Source organism: Merops nubicus, unplaced genomic scaffold, assembly GCF_000691845.1.
Source record: "Merops nubicus isolate BGI_N331 unplaced genomic scaffold, ASM69184v1 scaffold16918, whole genome shotgun sequence".
In the NCBI taxonomy this organism is placed as follows: Eukaryota; Metazoa; Chordata; class Aves; order Coraciiformes; family Meropidae; genus Merops; species Merops nubicus.
In genome coordinates, this window is record NW_008625289.1 from 145,528 (window position 1) to 171,901 (window position 26,374).

The following is a 26,374-nucleotide window of genomic DNA, read 5'->3' on the forward strand; positions in this document are numbered from 1 at the left end:
CATTACATTTAAGGTGAGCACAGCCTAGAAAACACCTGACTAAGATGAGAATTTTGAAGGAACGAAATTTCTCCTTTACAGATTGCTAAGGACTATTACTGGAGGGTGTTCTCACAGAGGTAACTCAAAATGTTACAATTTAATTTCTCTGCAAAAATGGAGCCAGAAGTCTGCATTTAGGCATTTGTATTTCTCAGACTGCTTAAAAAAAACCAATGACAAAATTATGGTGATACAGTTACCAACAGAATACAAGCAGTAAAAAATAAATTGTAGCAAAGGAACATCAGAAGTATATTAAATAGGGAAGGAAATAAGCATTCAATTAGTGTAAATAAAACCAAAAGTAGTACCCATTCTTCCTGACATTCAAAACACCCAACACCTTTAAGAAAATGGTGAACTTTTGCACATGGAATTATGCAGGACAACTGAACAGGTGCTGAAGGTTCCCAGTTTGAAGCCAGAAGATGAATACCTCAAACTTCTAAGGTAGGGAAAAAATTTCTCATTAAGTATAAATCCCAGCAGCTTTTTTTTTTTTTTTTTAAAAAAAAAAAAAATAAGTCCCAGGGCACTGAAGACTTGTGTTCTGTGTTCAAAAATCTTGACCCAGTATGTACTATATAGGAAATACTGGAAAGGTGCAGAAAACACCTTCAGGCAAATACCTAAATGCTTCTAACAGTTGCTTGCAAGACTATTCCATTCTCCCCCCTTCCAAGGAATGTACAATTATTTACAATAACTGAGTGTTTCTTCACATAGATGTGCTGACCCAGGAACACAAGCTTGTAAGTTGGAAACACTGTGGTTCTTCACCCTGACAGACTTCATCTTGCCACTATTCAGTATCTGTCTTATCAAATGCTCTCTGAACACTTTGGTAAACCATCATCAGACCGCCAAAAGCCCTTCAACAAGTATTTAACACTACAATGGCTTTCCAGGATAGCAATATCACTTGCTTCTGTTAGATGTCATGTTTCTGTCAAAATCAGAAGAGAAGAGAACCCTTAAATTCCCAATCCACAGCTGACCTTTCTGCCTCAGAGAATTAACAGCCTTTACATTGCTCTGTCATATCTTCTGTACTTTCCCTGTCACTGATTCATCTCATCATCCAAAAAGACAATTTCCCCTAAGATGAGTGACACACTTCCATTCATGGTGACAGGCATTCTTCTCAACTGCTCTTGAAGTATCTTGCACCTTGTCTTACACCTAGTTCCTACAGCTAGCTACAGAGCTAGGATTTTTCTTAGTGACTGTCTTCCTCCCTTCTCCCTTTTCTTCTCAAAACTGCACATACACATCTTTTCTCATTTATCCTCTTCAGTCATGTTATTAACACCTCTTCTGTTACTTCCATTCCTAGACCTTTCTGTGCACTGCACCAGCTACCATCACACCTCAGCCTTTCCTCTTTGACTCTCATCCAGGCCCTAAGCCATCAACTTTATAATCTATTTAGTTTCTCACTTGTTTTCATATCTAAAAATTACAATTCTTGGCCATACCACTGCTTGTTTTTTTCTAATCAAAGTTCCCATTAAATGACATCATTGCATTTTTTACTTTCCCAGTTCAGTTTTCAGCCCCTTTGCATGTTAACCAAAAGCATACATACACATTGACACTGGTCTAGTATCATGTACGTCTGGAAGCAAGGCACTTAGGTACAAACATTTTCAGACAGAAGCAGTACATAAAAGTAAACCTTTGTAAAGCAGCATTTGACTCTCAAAATTCAAACAGAAGGTCTTAAGTTTTCTGTTCTTTGAATTTTGCATTCTGATGTAAAATTAACTTGGAGTGATGACAGCTCCTTAGAACCTTAACTCCAAAATACTACCACGAGACAGCACCTCATTTAGGTCAGTCCTTACTGGAGTTAACACAGGTTTCCATTCACATTTAATTAACAAAAAAAAAAAGAAAACAGAATTGTCTGGGAAAGCCTATTTGCTTCTCAAGGTTCACTGTAACTATATTGGTAACTATAACATGGAGCAGGTTTACCAGGAATGACAATACTAAAGCCTGAACAAAGTAAAATGCTATGAAATATATTAAATAACTCTGTAGCAGAGGAGACAGCTAGTAGTTTAGGAAGCGTTTTTGCTTTTGTTAATGCAAGCAAAATCTTTAACATGAGGAAGCAGTGATTTGCTTAAACCAGTGTCTCAAGCCATCAAGAATCACATTAGAAAATGGTGAAAGGAAGTAATGATTCCAGCCTCTCCTGACAAAACCCACTATATGCAGCACTCTCTCTCAAAAAAAAAAAGTGCACAAAAGTTCCATGTCTCACTGCAATACACAATCATTATGGGACTAAGCAAAACTTCCACAGAACCTTTCAGTTATTGAAATGAACATCTAACACCTGTAGCTACTCAGAATTAAGCATCTGAAGACATTTGGAGTCATCACAATTAACTAATGAAAAAGTGTGTTAAGATCTTCAGGGTCAGGGAAGGAAAGGATGAATTCAGGGACAAAAAAACCCTGAAGCATGTGGAAATGCCTGTGTACATTTTTCTAGGAAATTACCACAAGGATAATTTCTTTACAAGAAGTTTGGTTTTTTTTAAGATCTATTTTATTATTGAAAGGGCCTATAAAAAAAAAGTTGTTTTTTTAATACAGTATACAACAGTATTAGTTATTGCAGTACTGTATAGTACAAACATAATAAGAGAATAGAAATGAAGGATGGATAATACTGGTCAAATTTTAAATTTTCGATACTTCAGTGAGGCCAAGGACATACATACGTTATCTAAACCATAGTAATATTACCTTGCCTTAACAAGCTAGCATTTACCAGCTAAGCTGTGAAAAGAAATAACAGCATGCTTACTGTGTCCCAAATGCAAATTCCAGCTGAACTTATTAATTTAATTTGCATCTGCAGTAAGTTAGATTTTATAATTTATTCAGCTGACACTTGCCCAACTACTGTCAGATTACATATCCCCACAACTTAGAAAGACAAAGTAAATCTGATTACAGAAGGATTCAAAATGGTTTAACACTGAACACCACAAGCAAATGATCATCAGGATTTAAATGCAGATCTAACACACTCATACATGCTTCCATGGATACTTCCTGAAACAATTCCCTCCTCCATTAGAAAAGCTATGCCTTAAGGTCACACATGTATAAGTGGAGCTGCTGTTGAGAAATTCTTACTGTGAAAGAAATAGGAGAGTATGCTGTAAGAAAGTAAGCAAGCCCAGAAAGGCAGCAGCCTAGGGAAAGTAATTTCTTGGATTATCTGAAAGAAATAGACAACTGTAGACCCAGGACAAGAGAAGGGAAGAATTAAAGACAGGATGATTAACTTAGCACCATTCAACTTGAAAAGCAAACATACATTTTCATCTAGACACTGTAGTCCTCTTACAGGACTGTTGAAATTAAAAGATCATAGACATTTTTTTTTTTTCAGTTCATTTAGCACACTTACCAGCATTTGCTGTTTAGAGAAATTCATTGATGGTCAGTTGTACTTCATCTCTAAAGTGCTTTGAGGGAGCTCAAGTGCATCCTCTTCCTCAATCTTTGAAGTGTTTACCTGTACCACCAGCTTTGAAAGTAAAAGGCAACAGGCAGGCAATGCAGAGACAGGAACGAGGCCGAGTACAATATTATATTACTCCAAAAATATTTTAGTGTTGCTCTTCAACTATTACAGGGACACAAAGTCCCTTTTTTTTGTTCAAACAAGATTTTTTTAGATACTATTTAAAAGATATTATTTAAAATTGACATTTTGGAATTAAATCAGCAATATATCAGTTGACAAGAATATAAGAACATATAATTTGAAATCATATACATTATATACACAAATACATAAAACAAAGAGGATTCTTAATGAATAAAATTGTTGTGCTATAACAAAACGCAATTGGAAAACTCCCAATATTAAATCAAATAGAATCACTATTGGCTACTTAGAAGTAATGGGAGCACATTATAATAAGAATATTGATGAGTGTGGAATTATGAAAAGTAATTATGTCTGTATAAACACATCGCAGTAAAAAGAACACAAATGGTGGTGGAAATACTACAGGTGAAGACTGAAACAGGTAGAGATATGCCCACAATATGGGGGAGGGGAAAAGTATTTAATGGGTAAAAAGTGAGATTTATTCAACATTCACATCAAATAATTTCTACTCCAAAAAGTGCTTAGAAAAGATAATGCAGTCTGCCACAATTATTGATAAAGTTATTTCCAAACCCCCAAAATTAAATTTGCAGGATGAAATGTTTCACACAAGAATTAAAAAGAACTGTCAAGGAGCCAATTTTGACTATTTCTGTTTATTTTACTCATCTTCATGGTAAAAGGACAAGAATGCTGCAAAAGCATGAGAATAAGGTTGCTTCTGAGCTGATGATTGCAACTAAGGAAATTCCTGCCATACTTAAAGGTTAGGAAGCTCTCCGAGCACTTGGTTTTCATAGTAGGCATTATAGGTCTGCTGACCTAGTAAAAAAATCCAGTTCCTTATATGACCTGGATCAAGAAAATAACAAAAATTGACTTTTTTTAAATTACTATTAAATGAAACTGAACTGAGAGACAGTCAGGCTGCACAATAATGGAGGAACTAAATAAAACTGCTCAAGACCAAAAGACTAGGAATTAATTCAGTTTAGTCTCCATCTCTATAAGGAAGAGCTAGAAAGAAAAAGGTAGTGGTTGTTGCTTCTCCTACCTTTTCCAGCTGTTGATTTTTGGAGGGTTTGGGGGTTTTATTTTTCTTTGTTTTTGTTTTGTTTTGGTTTTTTTTAAAAAATTGTTTTAATTTAAATATAGTCCTAAACTTTTAATGACTAAGCTCTAAAAATAGGTTTAAGAATTTTTTTTCCTTGAGTTTGGAATTGTAGAAACAAAAGTATTTGAAACAGTGGTACTTCCAACATGCAATTAGTAAGGAGCAATTCTAGCATAACATTAAAGTGAGAATATTTCATAGTTTCCAGGGAAATACAGCACAGAATAAAGCAGAAGGCTTGACTAGAGAAGAAAGGATTTTATTATGGAGAACAGTGACACTCTCCCTAGAATTTTAACCCTAGAGGTGAATGAAGTGAAATTTAAGAATATAAAGCTCCCTCTACTAGCTGAGAAAAAGTCAACACATATGTTAGTATGTCAAAGAAAGCACCTACAGGCAGAAAACTGTAACAGATAAAATGAAAAAGGAAACTGAAAGAGACTGATAATTTCTATGATTGTTGACTAACCAAGATGAAGTTTCCAAATCAAGCTATCAACAATATAACATGGATTATAATAATTTCATGCTTTCTACAACAGAAGCTTCAGAAGGGAAAACTACAGTGCATCAATACCATAATGCACATTGAACACTTGCTCATGATTCAACACCTGTTTTCCAGGCAAAAAGGCTGGAAACATGGCAAGACAAAAATTCAGTATCCGCTGTGAAGATGCTTCAATCTTATGTGCATCAGAAACCCCATTCTCTCACTATGAATGTCTAGAAAGTGAGTCAGGGATAGTTTTCAACACTTAGTCCTCTTCCCTGATTCTTAAATTCTTCATCCATCATTATTTTCTAAAAGGTATTCCCTCTTTTCAACCGCTATTTCCTGTTTTATAGGTTAAGAACTTAAAACTGAGATGCAGCTGAATTCCTATACAGCCAGGACTGAGGATGGGAATAGGTTACTGAGCAGACTCAGTGGTCATCTTTGCTTCCACTCCTACACAAAGTTCATTACAAAACAGTAATAACTGCAAATACCTAGATACCTACTTGAGCATTTAATCTTTTTGTTGGATGCTAAGAACCATAGCCCTTTAATGAACTTTTTGACAATAGAGAGAAAACTGTATTGCAGGACTATAAAAGAGACACTTCATATTTTCACAGATAAAACACCTGGACATTTAGCTTTCCTTTTGCCAAGTCTTAATGGGACAGGGAAGGCAGCAACCATTTACTACTCTAGAAAAAAAAAAAAAAAAACAAAAAACTCTACCATCATCCCTGAGGGAAGGAGGTCACACAAGCAGAGTGCCTCAAGACTTTTGGAAAGCCTGATTCTTATTTGGCTTATTGGTTCTGTCACAGTTCTGCCCCAGCTGCAGGAGCAAGAGGCAGAGGGGCTGCAGGCCGGTCCCCCTTGGAGGGTAGGAATGGCTCTCAGCAGCTTCTGCAAACGCTCTCACTCCAAACTGCAGCCTGGTCTCTCCACCTCCCGCCCGGCCCAAATGGAGCAAGGCAGCGTCACGGGGAGAAGAGCCACAGTGCTGCTCTTGAATACTCTGTGACCCTCCTCAGATCCAACAAAACTTTGTGAGCCTCGAAAAGCCACAGTGAGAGACGCTCCTCCACGAGAGTTATGGTCACAGCATGATCACTCAGCACGTGCAGCATTAGTAATAAAGGTCTAAACACACAGCACTCTTACAGTTACTTCCTCAAAACTAACTGAAAGTGATGCTGGTTTTGGTGGGGCTTTTTTTATTCCAAAGAAAATTCCCTTTTACGGGACTTACCTTCTCCAGTGCCAACGAATCCACAGGCTCAAGACTGAGGGAAGCCAGGGACTGCAGAGCTGATAGACTTAATCCACCTGCTAAAAAGGATCATGCTGGAGCTGGTAAGAACCACTGGCTACACAGTCCAAATCTAATTCACTTAAACCAGTGTGTTGTCCCTAGAAAACTTTATTGTCTAGCTTCTCAGCCAGGCAGAGTCACAGGAGCAATCTGAAACCAGCAGCCCAGGGAGACAGCTGTCACTAAGGGCACACAGAAGCCACACCACACCAGAGCACTGCTCCCCAAGGGCGCCGTTCTAAGAAACCAAAAAAAGCATATTCCACATCAAGCTGTACTGCAGAATTAAAACACTTACATCCCAGTCAGCCATCACATGTACTGTGAACTGGAAAAAGAATTGCAAGGCTGAAATTAAACTTCTTCATGCTGATGTTTGCAAAAAATTAATTCAAATTGTTTTCTCCCGAGGCTGACAAGACCATGGCCACAATCTGGCCATACAAACCAGCACTGTCAGTCTTCCCTGTCTCTCATTTCAGAATGACTCATTCATTGCCGGAATTCAGAAAAACTCTTTCTAAATAAAGCCCACTGCACTCATACAGTCTCAGTGCAGCCCTGTACATTAGGACAAAACAGTGTCTTAAAGCCAAGCCACTCTTCAAGCAAGCATGTCTCCCAATCTCACAGGCAGACAATACACAGTGTTTCACATACTACAAACCAAGGCCAAATATAACACAAGGCTGACAGCACAAGATATTTTCTCCCACTGTGGATTTCCAGTTCTTCTCTCTAAGTAAACAAAACCCCATAAAGGCCACATGCAAGACAACTGCCATAGAGGGGAACTTCTCTTCTGTGTTAGTCACCCTGTCATCAACAGGACAGAAACACACTTTTATCTCTAGCACTGCTTCCCTGAATGCATACTCCACAGCTATCCTTTGAATTGTGTTCACAATATTATGAATAAACCATTTTCAGTGTCTCCACATGCTCACAACATTTATTTCTTTTTTCCAGTAATTGCCTTTGCAAACACTGAGCTCTTCAGCACCTGAGGGCTGCCAGGACTTGCTTAAGAATTTTATTCTCTCTCTCTCTACCTCTCTGCAATAGTGTCATCAGAAATCATCATCATCATTTCAAAACAGTCAACAAAATAGGGATGTTACAACCAGGCATCAATCTTTCTCACAGTTCATCTGCTTAGCACAAACTTGCTTTCATCACCAGTTTAGTATGCTAGACTGTACAGTGTCTTAAATGACAGTATTAAGATTCACCAGGCATCACACAGATCTCGCATATCAGAGCAACCAAGTTGCCAAGGTCCAACAATCAGCTATTTTCAGTGTGGCATAAGGAGGCACAGAGTCAACACACTTGTTTCTGAAAGGAGGACTTTGCCATCTACACCCAATTTTTAAAGAAATAACAAGTTCTAATTTAAAAAAACAACAACAACAAAAAAAAAACACCAAGTTTTTCTATTCAAATGGCTAACAGCATTAACAACCAACCTCCTCACAAGCTTTCAAGAAATATCATCTTCAAAATACTATATGAAGTAGGTAAGTAATAACTTCAGGTGAGGAACTGAAGACATGTATTAGAAATACGTAATTTTCAAGAAGAAGTCTATATTATGCATAAATACCCACCACATTTACACCATCGATAAAGGCTGCTGAGTGATCTCTGTGGTAGTAGTTTGTAGGTAGCCATTATATGGAGTTGGGTGACATGAACAGGATACAAGAGAGAAACAAAACACAATTCTGAACACCAAGATGCTTCAGGTATTTGTCAGCATAGTGAATTTTTAAAAATATATTTACATTAAGACAGATTATTTCATTAGTATTTGGAGGTTTTAACTTAACGCCCTATGATAAAAAAAAATCTACAGGTGAAATTGCACCTTCCTGCAAACTATGCAAAGTTTTGGCTGAATTTCTTTCCTTCACAGTACTTCATTCAACACTCCCTTATACATTCCACAAAGACTCTTCAGTCAAACACTAATAATTTTAAAGTACTGGTAAAGATAAATGAGCTTTAGACACATGTACCAATAGACAGCTTTTCAATGTAAGCCACACTGCCTGTATTTGACAGCCCAAGATCTCCATCTAAAAAAAATAAACAAACAAAACAAATAAACCCAAACCAACCAAAAACCCCCACAAACAAAAACAACAAAAGCAAACTAAAGTTGTCCAAACTGGAATGAGAGTTATAACTAGCACCACCTAGAGCAGAAATTGCCAAATATCTGTATCACATCCTCAAAGTGGTACTGCAGAGCTGGACAGTGGCCACCATAACACTTGCATTTCTTGATATGGTGAGGATGAAGCAAGGAACAAGATATCCATGAGGGGCGGGCATGCCCAAGAACATCATCAGAAGACAGTACTGATCCAATTGCAGGGTAGCTGGGGAAAAGATAGTTAGGAGTAGGCACAGTAGATGTGCTAGAAAGGTGAAGGAGTAAAAAGGTTGTGCACAGCTGACTGTAGCACTGGAAGAAAGAGAGAAGCAGGGAGAAGCCTTCTGCATACGAACTTTCACTTGGACTTACTGAGAAAAAAGAGACTTGTACAATTCTTCCAAGTTATTAAATTCAAAAGGTCATTCTCATTCGTATGATTATTCCTGAATTGCAAAATAAAGTTATAAACTAACCATCAAGTACCCACAAATAGAATAAGCTGGCATCTCTTCATATTTCTTCATAGGTGAACAGAATTGTCTGTATCAAAATGCCCTGCTGCAGCAGAGCATCAGCTGTATACCAAATTCAGAGTAGACATCACACGCTGTTAAGAGATTCTAAGCCCTTCCAAAAACCTTGAAATCTGACACTTCAGTTTCAATCAGTATTAATACTCCACACGGAAATAAACAGATGTTCCTAAAATACAGCACCTAAAGAAAGAAAACCATACTGCTGCTTTTAGATTTGTTATTCGGTGTTTATCAGACTCATTACTAAGTACCCACGCATAAGGGTCTTCATTAGAAAATTAATGTACTTACAGAGTAGATCACAAGGATGTGGATGTCTTCTGGCTTGGTCCTAGTGTATCCCCAAATGCAAGATGAGGACTACACTCCAGGTATTACAATATGCAAACATAAAATAATTGCAGAACTTACCATGTCCCACACCCATGACCTAGATAGCCCTCTACTAGTAAATACAGACAGGCAGTGACCCTATTCTTGGGCTGTTCTTAGCCACCACCCCACCTGCTCTGTAAGTCAAAACAGTAATAAAATGAAGCTAAAATACTCTCACACTGAGTGGGTGACAAGCACATCTCAGTCAAAGATCAGTACTAAGAGAAGATGAACCTTATTAAAGATAGACATTAAAAGGTATTTATTTAAGATAGATTTGTTTCCAAGTGGTAACTTTGTTCAGCTGCAAACATCTCACCAACGGAAACGCGTCACGCTACAACACCCAAAAATCATGCCTTCCACCACAGGTTAAACTATTCACCATCTCCAACTCCTGCCACTAGTCCTTGCAAAGCATTCCTCTTAAACATTGCTATGTCATCTCCTCATTTCTGATCTAGCAACAATAGCACCAAGAAATAGGGAAAAAAACACCTAAATGCAACAAAACGCAAGCAACTGCTTTGAGTGGCAGGCTTTTCAGAAGGGCTAGAAGCCTGAATAATAAAGGGTATGGTGTTGAAGGTCCTGCATGTTTCCCATAGAAATGGCCAACATGAGTCCCACTAGGATACCATCGAAGCATCCCTACAGATGTCTGTTCTCATGACACTCATTACACTATAGCTCAAGAGTGTTTTCAATACACTCAGACAAAGACTCAAGGGACAGAAAAAAAAATCAAATAGACGAAGGGGTTCTGCCACCTAGTGGCACCCAGGGCCTCACATTGTTTCTGCCATATTACTCTTTTTTAACTGGAAACATTTGACAGCACAGAACACAACAGAGGACACATAGTTTTACTAGCATTGAAGTTACCAAGCCTGGTGCCCTATGGCTTCAATTCAGAACTGCATTCTGTGGCCTCTAAGACAAGGAGAGTTTCAGTCAAAAGTTTTCTTACTGTTCAGACAGATGTAGTACATTTCACCTCTCCTCCAGCTCCTGTAGATTCTCTTCTGCTTAATACCGAAGTCGATTTCATGCTGTGTAATCTCCCTCATAATCTGCTGCCCATTTTCGGTACTTGCAGTATTATATCATCTTTGAGGTTCCTATCCATTTGTCATAGCCACGGGAATCTGATAAATCTCAAACATAATTGTGGCCAGGAAAAAGGGAAAGTCAGGCACTGAGAGACAAAAGCAGCAGAATGATAAAAGCCTTGTTTCCTCACAACCCCATCTGCATCACAGTTTGTCAATAAAAAACCTTTATCAGCCCCAAAAGATTAAGGGATTCCCTTGCCCATTTCACAGCATAGACTCACAGCATGTCATATCAAGACCATGAGGACAGGGATACAGAGAAGCACAGAGGTAGGAACTCCTTAAGGCAACTGGCTAGCAGAAATTCCCATTTTTGCCAGGCCATAAACTCAAAAGCCCCCTTTCCCACTTGGGATTCAAAGCCAGAAGCACTTTAATGGCTAAACTAGGTCAGTCTTTGTTTACACAAAACACAGGTGAGAAAGGAAGTATCATTCATTCAACTTAGTCATCAAGATCAGTCCATATGACCAGACTAAAAGGCACATACTGCCTTTTTTTTTTTTTTTTTAAGAAATAAAACCTTTTCAAAGTCACATTCCGAGAATACACCTCACACAGACATCTCCAGGTAAAAACCAACTCTTTTACATATAAGACAGACACGTTTCCTCCATGGGAGCATTGACAATGTAACTTCAAATGATCTCAAGTTCTTACTAGGTTACGCCCACACAGATGGTTTAGGTTCTAGCCTCCATTTGTCCATTTTTGCAACCCTGGTAAGCCATGAGCATTTCTGGGCTACATCCACTTCCAGATTCCATAGTAAATAACAGACAGCTTTGGATCTTTTAGTTTCAGGCCACAGAAAACAACAACAAAAAAAAACCCTACAACCAAAAAAAAAAAAAAAAACCAAAAACCAAAACCCCAAGAAACCCCAAACAAAAAAAAAAAACAAAACCCAAACACACAAAAAAAACCCCAAACAAGAACACAAGTACTGTCAGCTGTAAGTCCTATTCTTGACAGTTTTCCTTTGCCTTCTCAAGTTTTTTCGTCCAATTCCATAGCAATGCCTGCACTCCCTCCAAAGTTCCTTAGCTATAGACTATGGCAATTTTCCTACTTCAGGGCTGAGAAAGAAGAAGAAAAAAAGGAAGAGCTGTCACAGAGGATCACAAGTGAGCCAACACTGCAGAGCTAGCCATGATTTACAGATCTCTGCTGAACTTCTATCAGAAAATAAAAGGAGAACATTTCACCAAATTTCATTTCTTGCTCTGTGTTCCACAGATTTGAATTTCAGCTGTGTAAGGTATAGCTATAAAACAAGCACGTAAGAACTACCACAGTGATGAAAAGAGGCACGTGTACCTTGGTGTGAAACCATGTTTGACCACTCAGTGATGAGTTTTGTGGGCTGGAGCTGTAAAGGCAAATCAGATTTCTGCTAGAAAGCAAAGCTCTCCTTCCTTGGTCAACGAGCTAGTAGCTTTAACAGCAATAGTCGAGATGGAAAACAGAGATTGCTGGAATAAATGTGTTGGCAAAGCAATAGTTCACAAATGTAGGATTGTGAATAAAAGCCAGACACACAGTGCTTCTGTCTGCAGCCTCCTGAACCAAATCAATGATGGCTCAGCACAGAAAGCATTAGGCTTTCGTACATTGAGCATTCATGCTTTAGTCTATGTGTAGAAAGCTGTTCACATTACTGGAACATCACAGTATCATTCAAAAGAAGTTAGGGATATGTTCTCGTGAAGACACATCTTTATATCAGCTTTCAAGTTTCACTTAACCTCACTTCAATTAGTACTGAACAGCTCTGTTCAAACTCAGCTACAACCTAAGGAACTTGCAGAGTACAGTAGTAAACCACAGCCCCTTCTGTAGACTAATCCTCATAAGGACTGTTAATTAGAGGTTAATCAGAGCCTTTACTTATGCCTCATTTCAACAAATAGCTTGCTCAGGCAATGGCATGGGAGCCAGTGAGTATCAATGAGTACCATCCCTTTACATGATGCTAGCTTCTACAAGCCTCATTCAGGAAACACAGCAACATGTTACCGAGTTTAAAAAAAAAAAAAAAAATTAAGAGAAAAACTGGATAAAGCTAGAACTACTTTACACAGTAACAAAAAGTTCTGAAGTACCACCCTGTACATGTTGAGAAGGGCAACAATTTTCCTCTCCCTTCAGTTCTCTGACTCTCTAAAGCTGCACCTCCGACTCATTCATTACATGTTACACGTATCACATTTTGTAAGCAATCCAGACCTACCAGTGAGTCAGTCACTTCACCGAGTTCTTTATAATAAATGGAGCCTCACAGTCCAGGTACAGCCCTTGAGCCAGGATCTGAGTCCCATCCATCTTTCATTACTTGAATGCTCTTCCAACATTCCACTTTCCTGAAATACTCCCATGTCTTGCTTAACACACCTAATATCACACTATAATCAGCATGAGCAGATTGATGGGCTAAGCATTTTAACTCTCCAACACTAGGAGGAGATGTCTGGAAAAAAATAAAAGATAGGTATTTGTTTTTTATTTCACCCCCACACACTCCAGTTTGATCTTGCTTAGTGCTTTAAACTTCTAGGAAGGATGGGATGTGGAGTCCTGCCTTGCTCTGCTCCTCTTACTTGTGACTTTTGGGGGACAGACCCAGTTCAATGAGACAGCCAGAATTTAGCTCCCAATAGCTCTCTAGCCCTAGCAGGTGAGTTCCAGACTCGAGGTGTTTATCCTTCTACCTAGTCTGACTATTCTGCAGGACATCAAAGCCCCAGCAGAAGGCATCCAGTTACTGCAAGCTGGAAGCTTAAAGCAGTGGCTTGTACACAGAGGGTTGGTAAGGACGAGATGTAGAAGAGTGTCACAGACTAAAGCATATGCTCTAGCTCTACGGCTGATGTGGCAGTACGAGGTGCAAGGCTTTTGAAAAGCAGCAGCACTGAGATTGCTATTTTAGTTTTCTGTCACATGTGGTCTATCCAGGTAAGGGATACCCAAGCTGTCCACACACTGTAGCAGCACAATGATGAGAATGTTTTGTTTAGCACACTTACTCAATTTTACATCATCTTTTGTATCTGTAATTCCAGTATGGTATATCAATCACAAGTTTATTGGACAATTTTTGATGTTTAAAGTAGCTTTCTTCAGAAGCACCCACATCAGCTTTTTAAAAATACAGTATTTTTACTCAAGTTATAAAAGCTTGATACTAATATTCTAACCTGGCTTCTAAAAATGTACAAGGTATCAGGAACTCATATTCCAAACTCTCATACAGCAATTAATACATGCTACAGAGAGACACGAAGTGGAAAGATGAAGCATGTTGCTTTTGGCACTACTCTATCCCCTATTCACTTCTACAAGAAGCCTGCAATGACAACTGAGAAGAAAAAACATCAGACCTACACATGCAAGTGTGCCAAAGAGCTGGAAGCCTCAGCTCAGATGGCTAGAATGTCAGGCATTTCCTCTGCTGCTGTGTGTGACTGCATCTCCTAGCCAGAGGTCAAAAGCAGAATTGAGTTTCCAGATTTGGGTTTGGGGTTGGGGGGGTTATGTTTGTTTTTAATCAGAGTGTTTTCTTTGCCCTTCTAAGGTTACATGCTTGTGCCAAACATGTTAAACTTTTTTTTTTAAACATATTAGTGCATTAATTCATAGAGGCTGCAATTCTGGCACATGTTTCTGACAAGTCATTTAAATTCTAGCACTTTAAAATTGTGTAGATTGGTTTGTCACTATGACAGTAATTTTTACATGTCTCTAGAACAAAGCTGATCATGCAAAAGTACTATTTGCTCTCTTAGTAACTGAAGCTAAGAGTTATTGAAAGCTGTACCTCTTCTGGACACAAAGGCAGAATTTACGTCATTTAATGTAAGTTGACATAACATATCTGACTCTAGATAAGCTGTTTAATGCAGATCATATAACGAAGGAAGTTTTCTTGAACAGCAAGGATTTTAAAAATACTTTGAATACAGGACACTTGAGGGAATCTAGAACAACAGGGACGAGAACATACACTGGAATTCACAAGGGTGTAGAGCTCTTGCTCATTGGCACTAAGGCTAGGAATGCTTTTGCTTGAGGTTTTGGGGGTTTGTTTTGTGTGTGGGTTTTTTGGTGTTTTGAGGTGGGTTTTTTTGATAAAGTTTTGTATCTTCAGGTCAGTGCTTTGCCTATAAAACACTCACCTTCTCCCCTTCTATTTGTGAAGAGGAATCTTTTATCAGTAACTGGAAGCACAAACGTGTGCAAAATATACCGAGAGTGAATAGACAGATGTCCTAGCATTTGGAGAGCAGGCATTTTATTTCTAAACATTCATAGAAGCCAGACACCTACCACCTATACTCAGGTGCAGTGAATGAGGATATTGGTCAGAGTACCATCTCACTGCAGGGTCACCACGAAAGGCGGAACTGAGTCCTGAAAAGCCCATGGTAGCCTCCACAGCCTTAAACATTTGGATTTGTTTATACTGTGAGCTGTGCCCCTGCTAACATTGCAGGGTAGGGTGAGAAATTCTCCTCAGAGGTCTTTGACAGAGAAACTTATGAAACAGTTTTATGCAGGATTGGTTTTTGGGTTTGTTTTTTTTTTGGAGGGGGGGGGGAAGGGGGTGCAGTCAAGCAACATTTGCTCATATTGAAACTAGAAGGGCAGGGTAACAGGCAAACAACAAAACTTCCTGCCTGGATCAGGCTGTTAATGACAGATTACAGCTAGTTAGACTGAAGCAGTCATGGTTACAGGAAAATCTGAAATGGTTTTGCACACAGACCCCCCTTTTTTAAAAGGGAAGGGTAGACAATGGATCACATAGCATCAGCCATATCTAATGCTACTGAAATAATATGGACTGAGAACCTGGAGAAGAAAGGTTAGTAATGCAAAGTCCCTTCAAAATATAAATGAAAAAAAAAAAAATTATTCTGCATGACCTCATGGGAAGACAAGAAAGAGCCACACATCTGAAAAGATTTGGACATTGTTTTTGATTGTTATAATAGTAGTGCTCTTCCCTGAAGGTGCACCTCTATCAGAAAAACAAGCATGCCCAGTAATAATGAAAGGGCAGTTTCCTGGAGAGGTGCCTCACAGCCACACCTGATGAGTTACAAGAAGCAAACTTTGCCACTTCTAGAACAGAAGCTGGTCCCAAACTATATATCCCATTCCCGAGGTTGCTGGAAGCAGATAATAGCCATGGGATGAAAGAAGAAGAACAGAAGCAGGCCAAGTCCTAAAACCGAGTAACCAGTGGAGCAAGGGGTGTGAGTGCTCCATGTGCAATCCCAAGACAGCTCTAGGACAGTACCTAAGTTACAACACTATTTTCCAGAAGCTATTTCACTGAAGTCTTTGATACACTTCTGTGGAATATGGAAGCAAACTAGAGCCTCTTCCCCTGCAAATCAGCACCACTGCTGGCAGCAGTGCTTAATGGAATCTTGGGTTCAGGATGAGGGCAGGAGCTCAGCTAGACCCCAAAAGTTTGACTAGTGATTAAAACTTCCCTGCGTTTACCATCATAGAAAAACCAACGGTGAGAAGCCATGTCAAATCCCTTATTAGGTCAATTAATCCACAGAACACTAAATATTATTCAAATTTAAAAAATAAAAACCACAAACAATTTTTCGTAGGGGTATAATTTGGGTGGAGGGAGGTTTAATCACACTAATTTCACAATTCCTTTACAAATATTGCTTTCTTACAGAGAAAAAAAAAATTACATTTGCAAATGATTCCATAGGGACATCTATTACTGTATTAATTAGCGAGTGCTTTTGTATATGGGGGAAGAAGCGTTTCATCCTCTAGTACTGAATACAGATAAAACGCAGGTTTATACATCTTTGGAATGTTTGAATTGGAGTGAGTTAAATTCCCATGCATCTAGAAAGGGTACTGTTGGAATAGCTACACGAGTATCCTTGCTCTACTTAAAAAAATGCCAGGGCAAACCAAGCTTATTAAACATCCTATCTGCTGCTTGTTCTGAAGTACAGCCAATAGCAGTTTTCCAGAAACACTGCTCTTTTTCTCCTTTACACTCCCACCTTCCATCCTCTGGAAGTATTATCCAACTTCCATCAAAGTTTCTCCAAAACCCAACCGGTTCATAGGACCTTACGTCAACTCTAGTCTCTACCCAGCCACCTTGCAGGCAAATGTTTTGCTGGTAATGCTTTGTTCTGTCACACAGAAAAGTTGGTCTGATGCTGTGGAAGTTGCATAGTGTTTGTTCTGCTTGGAACAAGACAACAGCAAAGGAATTTGGCAAAATTATTCAAGGCCTAAATCAATATAGTTTGTCCAATCAAAAGAGTTTGCCACCATGCCATACAACCATTCAGAACTATAACATGTTGGTACATCACTCCTTTAAAAAGACAACTGTGAAGTCTATTGGAGATGACCAAACAAAACAAGACAATTTTCCAATAAATTATATCTCTATAAATAACAAGGAACAACTATTGGATTACAATTGTTGCATTGGCAAGTATGCCACTGATACTGCATATCCCTGGATAGATTCATCCAACACTGTTATCTCTATCAGCATCAATGCTGCATATATCCAAACAAGACTTGCCCTGTCAAAACAAGACCTGTGACCCAGCACACCAAGTGCCACAGGAATAAAGCTTCCTGCTATTATGCAATATTAGCCTAATGTTTACACAACATTCAATTCGAGATCTTTGCTCAGGTCTCTTTTGTCACGTGTAGATAACTTTTGATCCTGAAAATCAACACTGCATCTGGAGCGTTCTACTAAAAGTCACCTACTTAACTTTCTCTCTTCCTCAGCTTTAACAGAAGTAAGGTCAAGTAACTTGCCACTATAGTTAAAGTGCCCATACTTCAGCACAGCCTACTTGCTAACATGGAAAAGAACATTTGGAAAGCACTGAAGCTTTCTAAAGCAGGACCTTACCAGCTGTAAGATACCTATCCCGTTCTCTTCTTGCTCTTACAGAGGCTACAGTACAATAAGTCATCTTGTATTCACTTTCAGATGAATGCAGGTAATATTTGAAATAGGAAAAGAGAAGGATGCTCCTTTGTCTCTAGGAACAGCTATGCTTTGACCATCCACATTTGATTGCTAGCTTTGTAGGAGGCATTTGTCACACAGTCCTAACCCAAAGCCTACAGCTAAGGCTACACTTCTGTCCACAGCAATCTTGGAGACCGCAAGCTCAAAGAAAACTGAAATGTCAAAACCTGAAGATCCAGTACCTTCTCCATAAGCATTACATACCTGAGTGACTTAGATGTAGAAGAAGGAAAGGCGAGGGTTACAACTAAGCCATTTCTGTGATAACACTTCTAGATTTTTTTTTTCTTTTTTTTTTTAAACCAGCTGCTCACTTTTGGGTTTTCTTCAATCTTCCCTCCTAACAGTTTCTGCAATGCAGTTTTCCCCCTCAGTATTACAAACAGCATTATTCATAATCTAATTAAGCCTAAAATTAGGTATCCAGCTACATCAACAGAGAAATATGAAAGTCAGCTTTCCCTTTTGATATCTTCCTGAAACTTGTGCAAGGTTTTCTCACTGTTAGCTCGAAATTTCATGGCACAAATGTTCTTTGTGTGACAACTCATTTTAAAAATAGGACATGTGGAAAGAGCCAATACATAAGAAAAGGATCATACTTCCTTGATTGGGGAACAGTTATCTGAGTAGCTAGAGTCAGAAAGTGGCAAGTCCTGCAAATTTAGCACTGCTCTGTTATGCTGTGAAGGCAACTGCACTACCAGATGTGCCACTATCACAAAATCCTTACATTTCATGAGGGAGTTCTCTTCCCTTTTGGTTTTTGGAAAATTTCTTTGTGTATTTAAGTTTATATTAGTATTTCTAATCTGCACTATTTCCATGTCAAATGTTTTTTCCTTCTTTATGTATTCAGAAACAAAGCCCAAAAGCAATCTTGCTGTTTTCCTCAGTGTTTTATGTGAAATTTTGCCTTCAAATGCATTTACTTGGCTCTCGCAGGCATGTTCAAGGGTAAAATCTGGATCTCTGCCACAGTCACATTCCTTATTGCAAATACATGCCAACCTTCAAAGCTCAGTTATTTGAGCAAAAACATACATTAATTGTTATGTGAGAGGAGTGGAAAGTGAATCAGATGAAGAACATTTGGAAGTATTTCACTCCCCTCCTTTTTTGATAATTCAGCATAAAGCTGGATTTATTCTGTTCTAGTTTTTCAAAATAGCTACAGCCATTAGGACCACACAAGTGAAGTTTAACACAAAATCAGACTTCACAACAACCAAACAAGCATTCGGAATAAAATTACCTTCTCATATTTGTTATTCCAGGACTGGTCTAACAGGTATTGCAACATTTGCCTGCATAAAGTTACTCAGTTACATGTAAAAAATAATGGAATGCAAGCAGAATGTTGCAATAAGCCAGTTTAATAGACACCAGTGACTTAAAGGGCCTTTTTCTTTCACCTATGAAGGACAGCAGTGAATAGCTCAGAAAGGTGCAAGCCAGGTAACTGAGAAGCTACTCTTAAAATAACAGTTTCAATAACTTTCTATCAGCAGTGGGGTTTACATGCAGACAGAAATGCAGGTTCCTAAAGCATTAAGCCTATCTTTTATTGAAAAAGGTACACATTTTATCTTTCATATATATATTCTGAATAAAGACTGGGCTTAACTTTGACATGGAAAATGTTTGTGCTTTTTTGGAGTATGAGCTGAGAAAGAAAGTTGATTGGTTTCTCTTCTTAGAGCTCAAGTGAACATCGACAGAACTTGAGACAAACCCATCACCTTTGCTACAGCTGCTGGCACTTATGCTCTCCATAATACTGGAGAACATCTTTGTCTATGTGTCACACCAGTCCCTGGTATTATCAAAACAAACACTTCTGCAAATGACTTCAAAGCAGCAAGCTAGTACTGTGAAGTTTCTTATCTTTGAGAGAATCTGCAGGCTGAATTTTTTTAGTAAATCCAGTTGAAAAGAACAAAACCTGAAGCACAGCTCACCTAGTGAAATACTGGATGCCTCTGACCTGCAACTTTCCCTTCACTTCCCAGAGGGAAGAGGAGATAGCTGTTCTAGCAGGGAACACTTCTTAAAAAGCAGGTTCTCATTCCAAAGCCCTGTCGCTGCCTCTGAAGGGGGAAGGCAGCAAGGCACACCACCTTCCCACAAGTACCCCACAAGGGCACAGATCCTGGCCTGCTCTGGTAGAGGAGGAGGAGGAGCTGGCTCAAGAACATCCTTGAGGTCCTATTCTTTAAAGCTCTGCTGGGATATCTGAACTACAGTCAGAGTTCAGAGTTTAGCATAGAGGGAGAGAAAGAAGAAGATGCCAGAACTGCAATGTATTCAAATGTCCTTGAAGCTACTGAAGCTGGGTCACGTCAGATACTGACTTCCTAGTGACTCTTCATATGTCCTGTGCAAGATTTCACAATGACTGGACTGGCACTACACAAGTTTTCAACACTACTACCTACCTATGGCCTACAAATGTAACTTGATAAAAAAACCAAACCAAAACAAAACAAAATGGACTTCCTCTCATTTCCCTCACCTCCAATCCTCAACATCTCACAATGTTTGAAGAACTGACTCTTCTGTACTGTCTGCAGCTAATTTTTGGCAGATCATGACTGCAAGAATGTGTAGATGCGGCTTGTTAGACTTCTGCCTGTTACCGTGGCTCAGCAGACTGGTGGCATCTCACCACTTCTCAACCTCTAGCCATATTTCCCACCGTCCACTCCAGCAGACGAAGTTCAACCACGCTGTCATCAGCAGCAATCTCCTGAATAGAAACAAGCTTTCCAAGCTCAAGAACACAGGATTTCCTGAACCATATCAGAGCAGGCACTCATCAAGAAAAAAACAAAAAGCAAAAGCATTTTAAACAAAAAAAAACCCTCAGAAATCTATTCTTATTTGGGTATGCAGTAACTTTTCCAGATGGTTTCTTTCTAGCCCCAGATGTGTGCATTTCCACATAGTAGGATGGTTTGTGACCTTTACACCAACCTTCCATATGAAAAGTCATCCATGTACAGAAACAGGTACTTTAAGCCTCATAATGGTGCTGGGAGACCTCTAAAGAATAAGTATTCTATATAATACTCCATTAAGTAACAAGTCTTTGAACATTTGCAGTATGTCTACACAAAGTTTACACAGATGCTGGCTACCAAATTTCATGATAAATAAAAATCCTTTCCAATGTATCTAATCCTATTATTTCCCAGGAAAATAAGGGCAAGGGTTGGACACAAGAACTGCCTTCGGTACCTGTATTATTGAGAGCTCACATTAGCCTCTCAGAATTTTCTTGCAAATCATAGAATGGTTTGGGTTGGAAAGGAACTTAAAGCTCATCTAGTTTCAACCTCCCTGCCGTAGGTCAGGACACCTCCCACTAGACCAGGTTGCTCAGAGTCCTATCCAGCATGGCCTTGAATACTTCCAGCAAGAGAGCATCCACAACTTCTCTGTCCAGCCTGTTCCAGTGTCTCACCACCTTCATAGTGGAGAATTTCTTCCTTACATCTAATCTTAATCTACTCTCTTTTTTTTAAACCACACTGTGTATTTAACTATCCATATCAAGTATAGTGAGGAGAGGGAAGCTAGATTACCCTCTCTTGGTCCCACTTGCCATAGCAGCAGATTCTGTTGGGAGTATTTCAAGATTTAAATTGCTAGTTTCACATCCTCCTGCTATTATCTTTAATAGACAAGCAAAAAAAGTGTTACATCTGTCCTTTGGATTTCAGAGAAATCTTGATTAGAAATATTGAACAGATTTTATGAATCATCCTTTTTTACATGACACAAAAGTTTGAGACTTAGCTTGCCTTGAAAAAACTGAAAGATTCCTCTATTTTAAAATGCTTAAAGAGCCTTCTGGTTTGCATACTACCTAAGCCATGTTTCAAGGGGATGTACCAAATGGATGAAAGTATTCAACTTTTAGACTATAAACTCTGAAAGCCTGAAATACTCAAACAGCAAATACTGGCTGAGAGAGAGCAAAGTGTCTATCTCATTCTGCCCTAAAAGACTTGGTTTGCTTATTGAACAGGGATGTGGCAAGCACAAGGGGAAAAAGTTATTCTTCTGTTCCATTAGCTTAGGCGCAGGGTGAACCACTAATTTAGTTTTAATTACCAAAACAAAAAGCTATGCATCAAAAGAAACTAATTCAATGAGCAGTTAGCATTCAATTCCCAATCTTAGTTGGAGAATGAGGGAATAAACATTTACAGTGCAAAACAACAGTAGGCAGATTTGATTAAATACAGCTCCAAAGTGCAGACAAATCAAAGTTATGCGGACTTCTGACCTTCTATTAGGAAATACAGATGGCTTTAACTTCAAACATTCCTCAGGGGTAAGGTTTGATAGTCTGAGGATGCAAATGCAAATTCACATTCTTATAAGTTGGACTGTTATAATACTGAAGTTATAATTGCCAGATCTCTGGTATTTAAGGGTTTTGTTGCTGTTTAATTGTTTATCCTTCCTTTCTGTGAAGGGTTAAAAATCAACAGGCCCTAAGCTCCTCTACTGGTGCCCTGCAGTCTGAAGTTTTGGAGGAACACCTTCCCCACTACCCAAAACTAGAAATACAACCAAGGAAACAAATAAACAAAAAAGAAATTACACGTCTGAAAAATAACTGCATCTCTGCTGTCATACCAGACAGTTTACATGAAAAATACTGTTAGCCCATGGCTAAACTTAAAATGACTTTTTTTTTTTAAATGGGAATTTATCTGAAACAAGAGGTTGCTGAAGGCAAGCTACTCAAAGAATCAATCTGCTTTAGCTATGCCACTCCACAAACCTAAGTCCATTTCTTCTTACTCTGCAAAAACCAAAAAGGCATCCCACAGCAGATTTTCTTAGAAAGCTAAACACAGGATGAACTGTCATGCCAAAGGACTTCTGCTGAACTACTACAGACTTAGTCACACATTCACAAGTTAAATAAAGAAGTGGTAAATTTGCTTAAGAACCCATATATGCTACTGCCCACTACTACAGCAACAAGAAGCCAACAGAAGTTATGCCTCACCTCTTCCTAGAACTAAAAAACACACAAAGCACTTGTATGACTTCAGTGACTAAGACCATGACCAACAACAATGAACATGCTTCCGTCAGCTACATTTCTCACAAGATCTCCTTGTTTGAAGCCTGTAGCTCGAAAACAATTTCCATACCACAAAAAGAATATGATAGATGACATCTGATCACTCTTCCTTAACTCAAACACAGTAACTTTAAATAGGGTTAGTAGCCTTATAAATACATATGATACTTTACTTTTACATTAACTGCATGTTAATACTTTTTGCAACATAGCTTTAAACATTGGTTTAAAGTGTGCTAAGTGTGCTTATTAAGCAGGTTCACACCACTAATCAACTTTTGCATGTTCCTGGGCACTCAGAAAAGAAACAGTAATTACAGCATCATAGAAAGGGTCCAAGATCCGATCTTTGACAGCTATTCAAAACAACCATAGAAATAAACCATGGGACTTTAATTCCAACTGGATATATCTGAGCCAACTGATTTTCAGTGCAGACATCAGTAACAACAAAACCAAACAAATAAACAACAAAAACAAAAAAAACCCCACCCAAACAACCAAACCATCATATATATGTGCAGAATCATAAACATGTGGCCTAATGCAACTGTAATCAAAGGAACACAGAAACTGAAAAATAGGAGCATTAAAGTAATGCTACATTATGCAAACCTAAAGAAAAGGGTGATCCAAGCATTCATGTAAGAAAAGACACAATCATCAACAACTACTCCTTTTTCTACATCTTTGCTATTAAATTCAACAGTGTTTGTTTATGGTTCAGTCACATCAACACATCTAAAGAGAGTTTTCAACATTGCTTTACAGCTAAAGATACACAAATGTAGCTGTCATGAACTACAAACAGAATAGTCTTAGTCTTAAAAACTGCAAACCTCATAACACACAGATCACAAAGGATTAGCTTCTTCCATTCTTAAACCTCCATATTTGGAAGGCCAAGCTTCCTGAAGTCCTATATTCCTTTAAAACATAAAACTGTCTTTTGAAAAGTACAAGACCACAGGTATCTGAAACTATCCAAGTCATCCCAAAACATAATAAACTACACCCTAGCTTGTCATCAAATGAACAGAAAAATTATTAACTCTGAATTACTGAAGACAAGTGCTTACCTTCAATCCTTTTTAAGGCAGACAGGCAAGTATCCCGGCTTGGAAATTCAAATGGATTATTACAGGTCCGAATGGTGTCACATTTGCATTTCCCGTTGATTATGTTACAACCTGTTATAAGGTTTTCATTGCACGGTTCAAATCCAAGAAGCTGATCATCATCCCAGTTCTCATCTAAAATAAACAAACAAATTCACTCACTACTGGATTTTGGCTGCAGTATATAAATTCAGCTGCTTTGGACTTGGGTGTGACTTACTTCAACACAGTGCTAAACAGAAGGTAACAGACTTTTAAAAAAAAATAGATTAATCTGAATTGTAGAATTGTAGCATTTGCCAAATACCGTATTTTGCAGCTGTTTTATTGCCCATTTTGCTACAGCTACTGGCATTGTTTACTTCCATCTGTATGAGAAACTACAATGTCTCAGGGAAAGGCATAGCTGTAGTACAAATGAGAGCTATTCCCACTGAAATAACTTTTGCAGATACTTGAAGTTATGTTTATGATGGAAGTGAGAATGTTGGACAGAATCTGCAGCTGTTATAGAAGTCAAAATTGAGTTAGAAAGAGCATTCTTAAACCTGACTAAGAAGTGCATAACAGAATTCACTCCACAGAGGTAATTTTTTATTACAAAAATACTGCAAGATACCAGGCCTCTCATTCCGCACTACGACCAAAAGTGAGTTTTCTTGCACTTCTGGATTACCATCCATACTCCAGGAGAATTGCTCAAGCACATCATGCTCTTTGCTGTCAAGGGGCAGGGGGCAGTTGGACTGGAATGAGTCTCTGCTCAAATTATTCTGCTCTTTTTGAGTCAGTCCCATCAAATGTGTGTAACTGATGTTCCCACTGTACAATATCCCATTTTCTGTTTAGAAGGAGGCTGCATACAACAATTTATTTTTTTTTTCTCCAGGAAGCAATAAATCCAGTTGATGCAGAGTTCCACAGAGACTGCCAGTCCTACAAAGTCTCAGCTTCCTAAGGTCAAGTGCACATACAGCAACATCTCACCGATGCAGAGGTTTAAGCAAGACACATGCTGTTTATGCAAGACTGAATTAAAACTAGACATCAGGTATTATTTGCTATTGAAGACCGTATCATTTTCCAACCTTGACTGCCTACCAAAATAAGTGCTACAAAATACTCACACACATCGTCCACTAAGTGACAAAAGGAACAAATCTGTTTTCAGTCTTGACATCCTTATATTCCACAGCAGCTTTCACATTGTGCTTTCTGGTAGTCCACCCCCATTTTACATACTATCAACAAGCAAGTTTCCAATACAGATCCTGCCAAGTTACACTCCAAAAGAGTTAAAACATCTTCCAGCTATGATGGTTGGAGTTTTTTTCATTGTTGGGGTTATCAGATGCCCCCCAGTATGGCAGGCTGCAGCCAAATACAAACCCTTTGTCATTCAGCAGTCCGACACGAGAAGTCTAAAAGTTGACAGTAAGTAACAGTATATACATACTGAGGTTGACATAAGTACTGTCCACTCACAGAAACATGCAGAATACCCACTAACCTGCAGTTTTTCCTGTTTTGAGGAAAAAAAAAAAAAACAAACACCAACACCTGGAAATAGCTGTTTACCACTTAAGTACTGTACATGATCTACAGGAAGTATCACAGCAGATTCTCAGAATTATGTTTCTCCCTGTACAACCAACTGCCTGGTTTCAGTTATAAGTTGGCAAAGTACCCTGCTGACAAAAAGCAATGAATAAACAACTAAGTCAATTTTAGATATGAAGACGGGAACCTCCATGGGAATCTCACAGCTCCTCTACTCCATAAAAATAGCAAAGGAAGAGTAGTCGTTAACCCCAGGAAGTAATCTGTCTTTTTTTTTTTAGTTGAAGTTAACCTATATTCCCATACAGCAACTGTATCAATAAAAGTCAAAGGAAGTGCAGAAGTTCCTGAAGAGAAACTATTAAAATCCTTTCAAGAGAAGATGCTGCTTTTGCAGTTCTGGGACACTTTCATTGTGAGGAGGCTGTGCATGCAGAGGGAGGAAAAAAGAAAAAAAAAAAAAAAAATCATGAGAATTTGGAGAACAATAATACATCCTGTTTTTGAGAAGCCGGAATACAGCCGGGACAATTTGTATTTTACAAATCACAGCAGTAATCCACGTAATGACAAGAACAAAAGAGGCTACAGCTATGCTCCAAGACTTGGTGTTTCATATTCTGTAACCACAGGGACCACAGCTTCATGCAGACTGGTCTGTTTAATGATCTTAAGAAAACAGTTTGAATCATTCCTTGTTTCTTACCCACAGGCTCTCCTTCCCCT

General features: G+C 38.7%; 1 protein-coding gene across 1 annotated transcript in view; it reads right to left on the reverse strand.

The window, feature by feature from the left end:
- CRIM1 (cysteine rich transmembrane BMP regulator 1 (chordin-like)) overlaps window positions 1-24,771 on the reverse strand; it is a 168,419-nt gene extending 143,648 nt beyond the window's left edge. The window contains exons 1-2 of the mRNA XM_008945636.1: window positions 24,708-24,771; window positions 24,050-24,223 (exon numbers count right to left, since the gene is read on the reverse strand). Of these exons, the coding sequence (XP_008943884.1) occupies window positions 24,050-24,223; window positions 24,708-24,771 (238 nt within the window). The remainder of the gene's footprint in view (window positions 1-24,049; window positions 24,224-24,707) is intronic.
- Window positions 24,772-26,374: the final 1,603 nt, after the last annotated feature.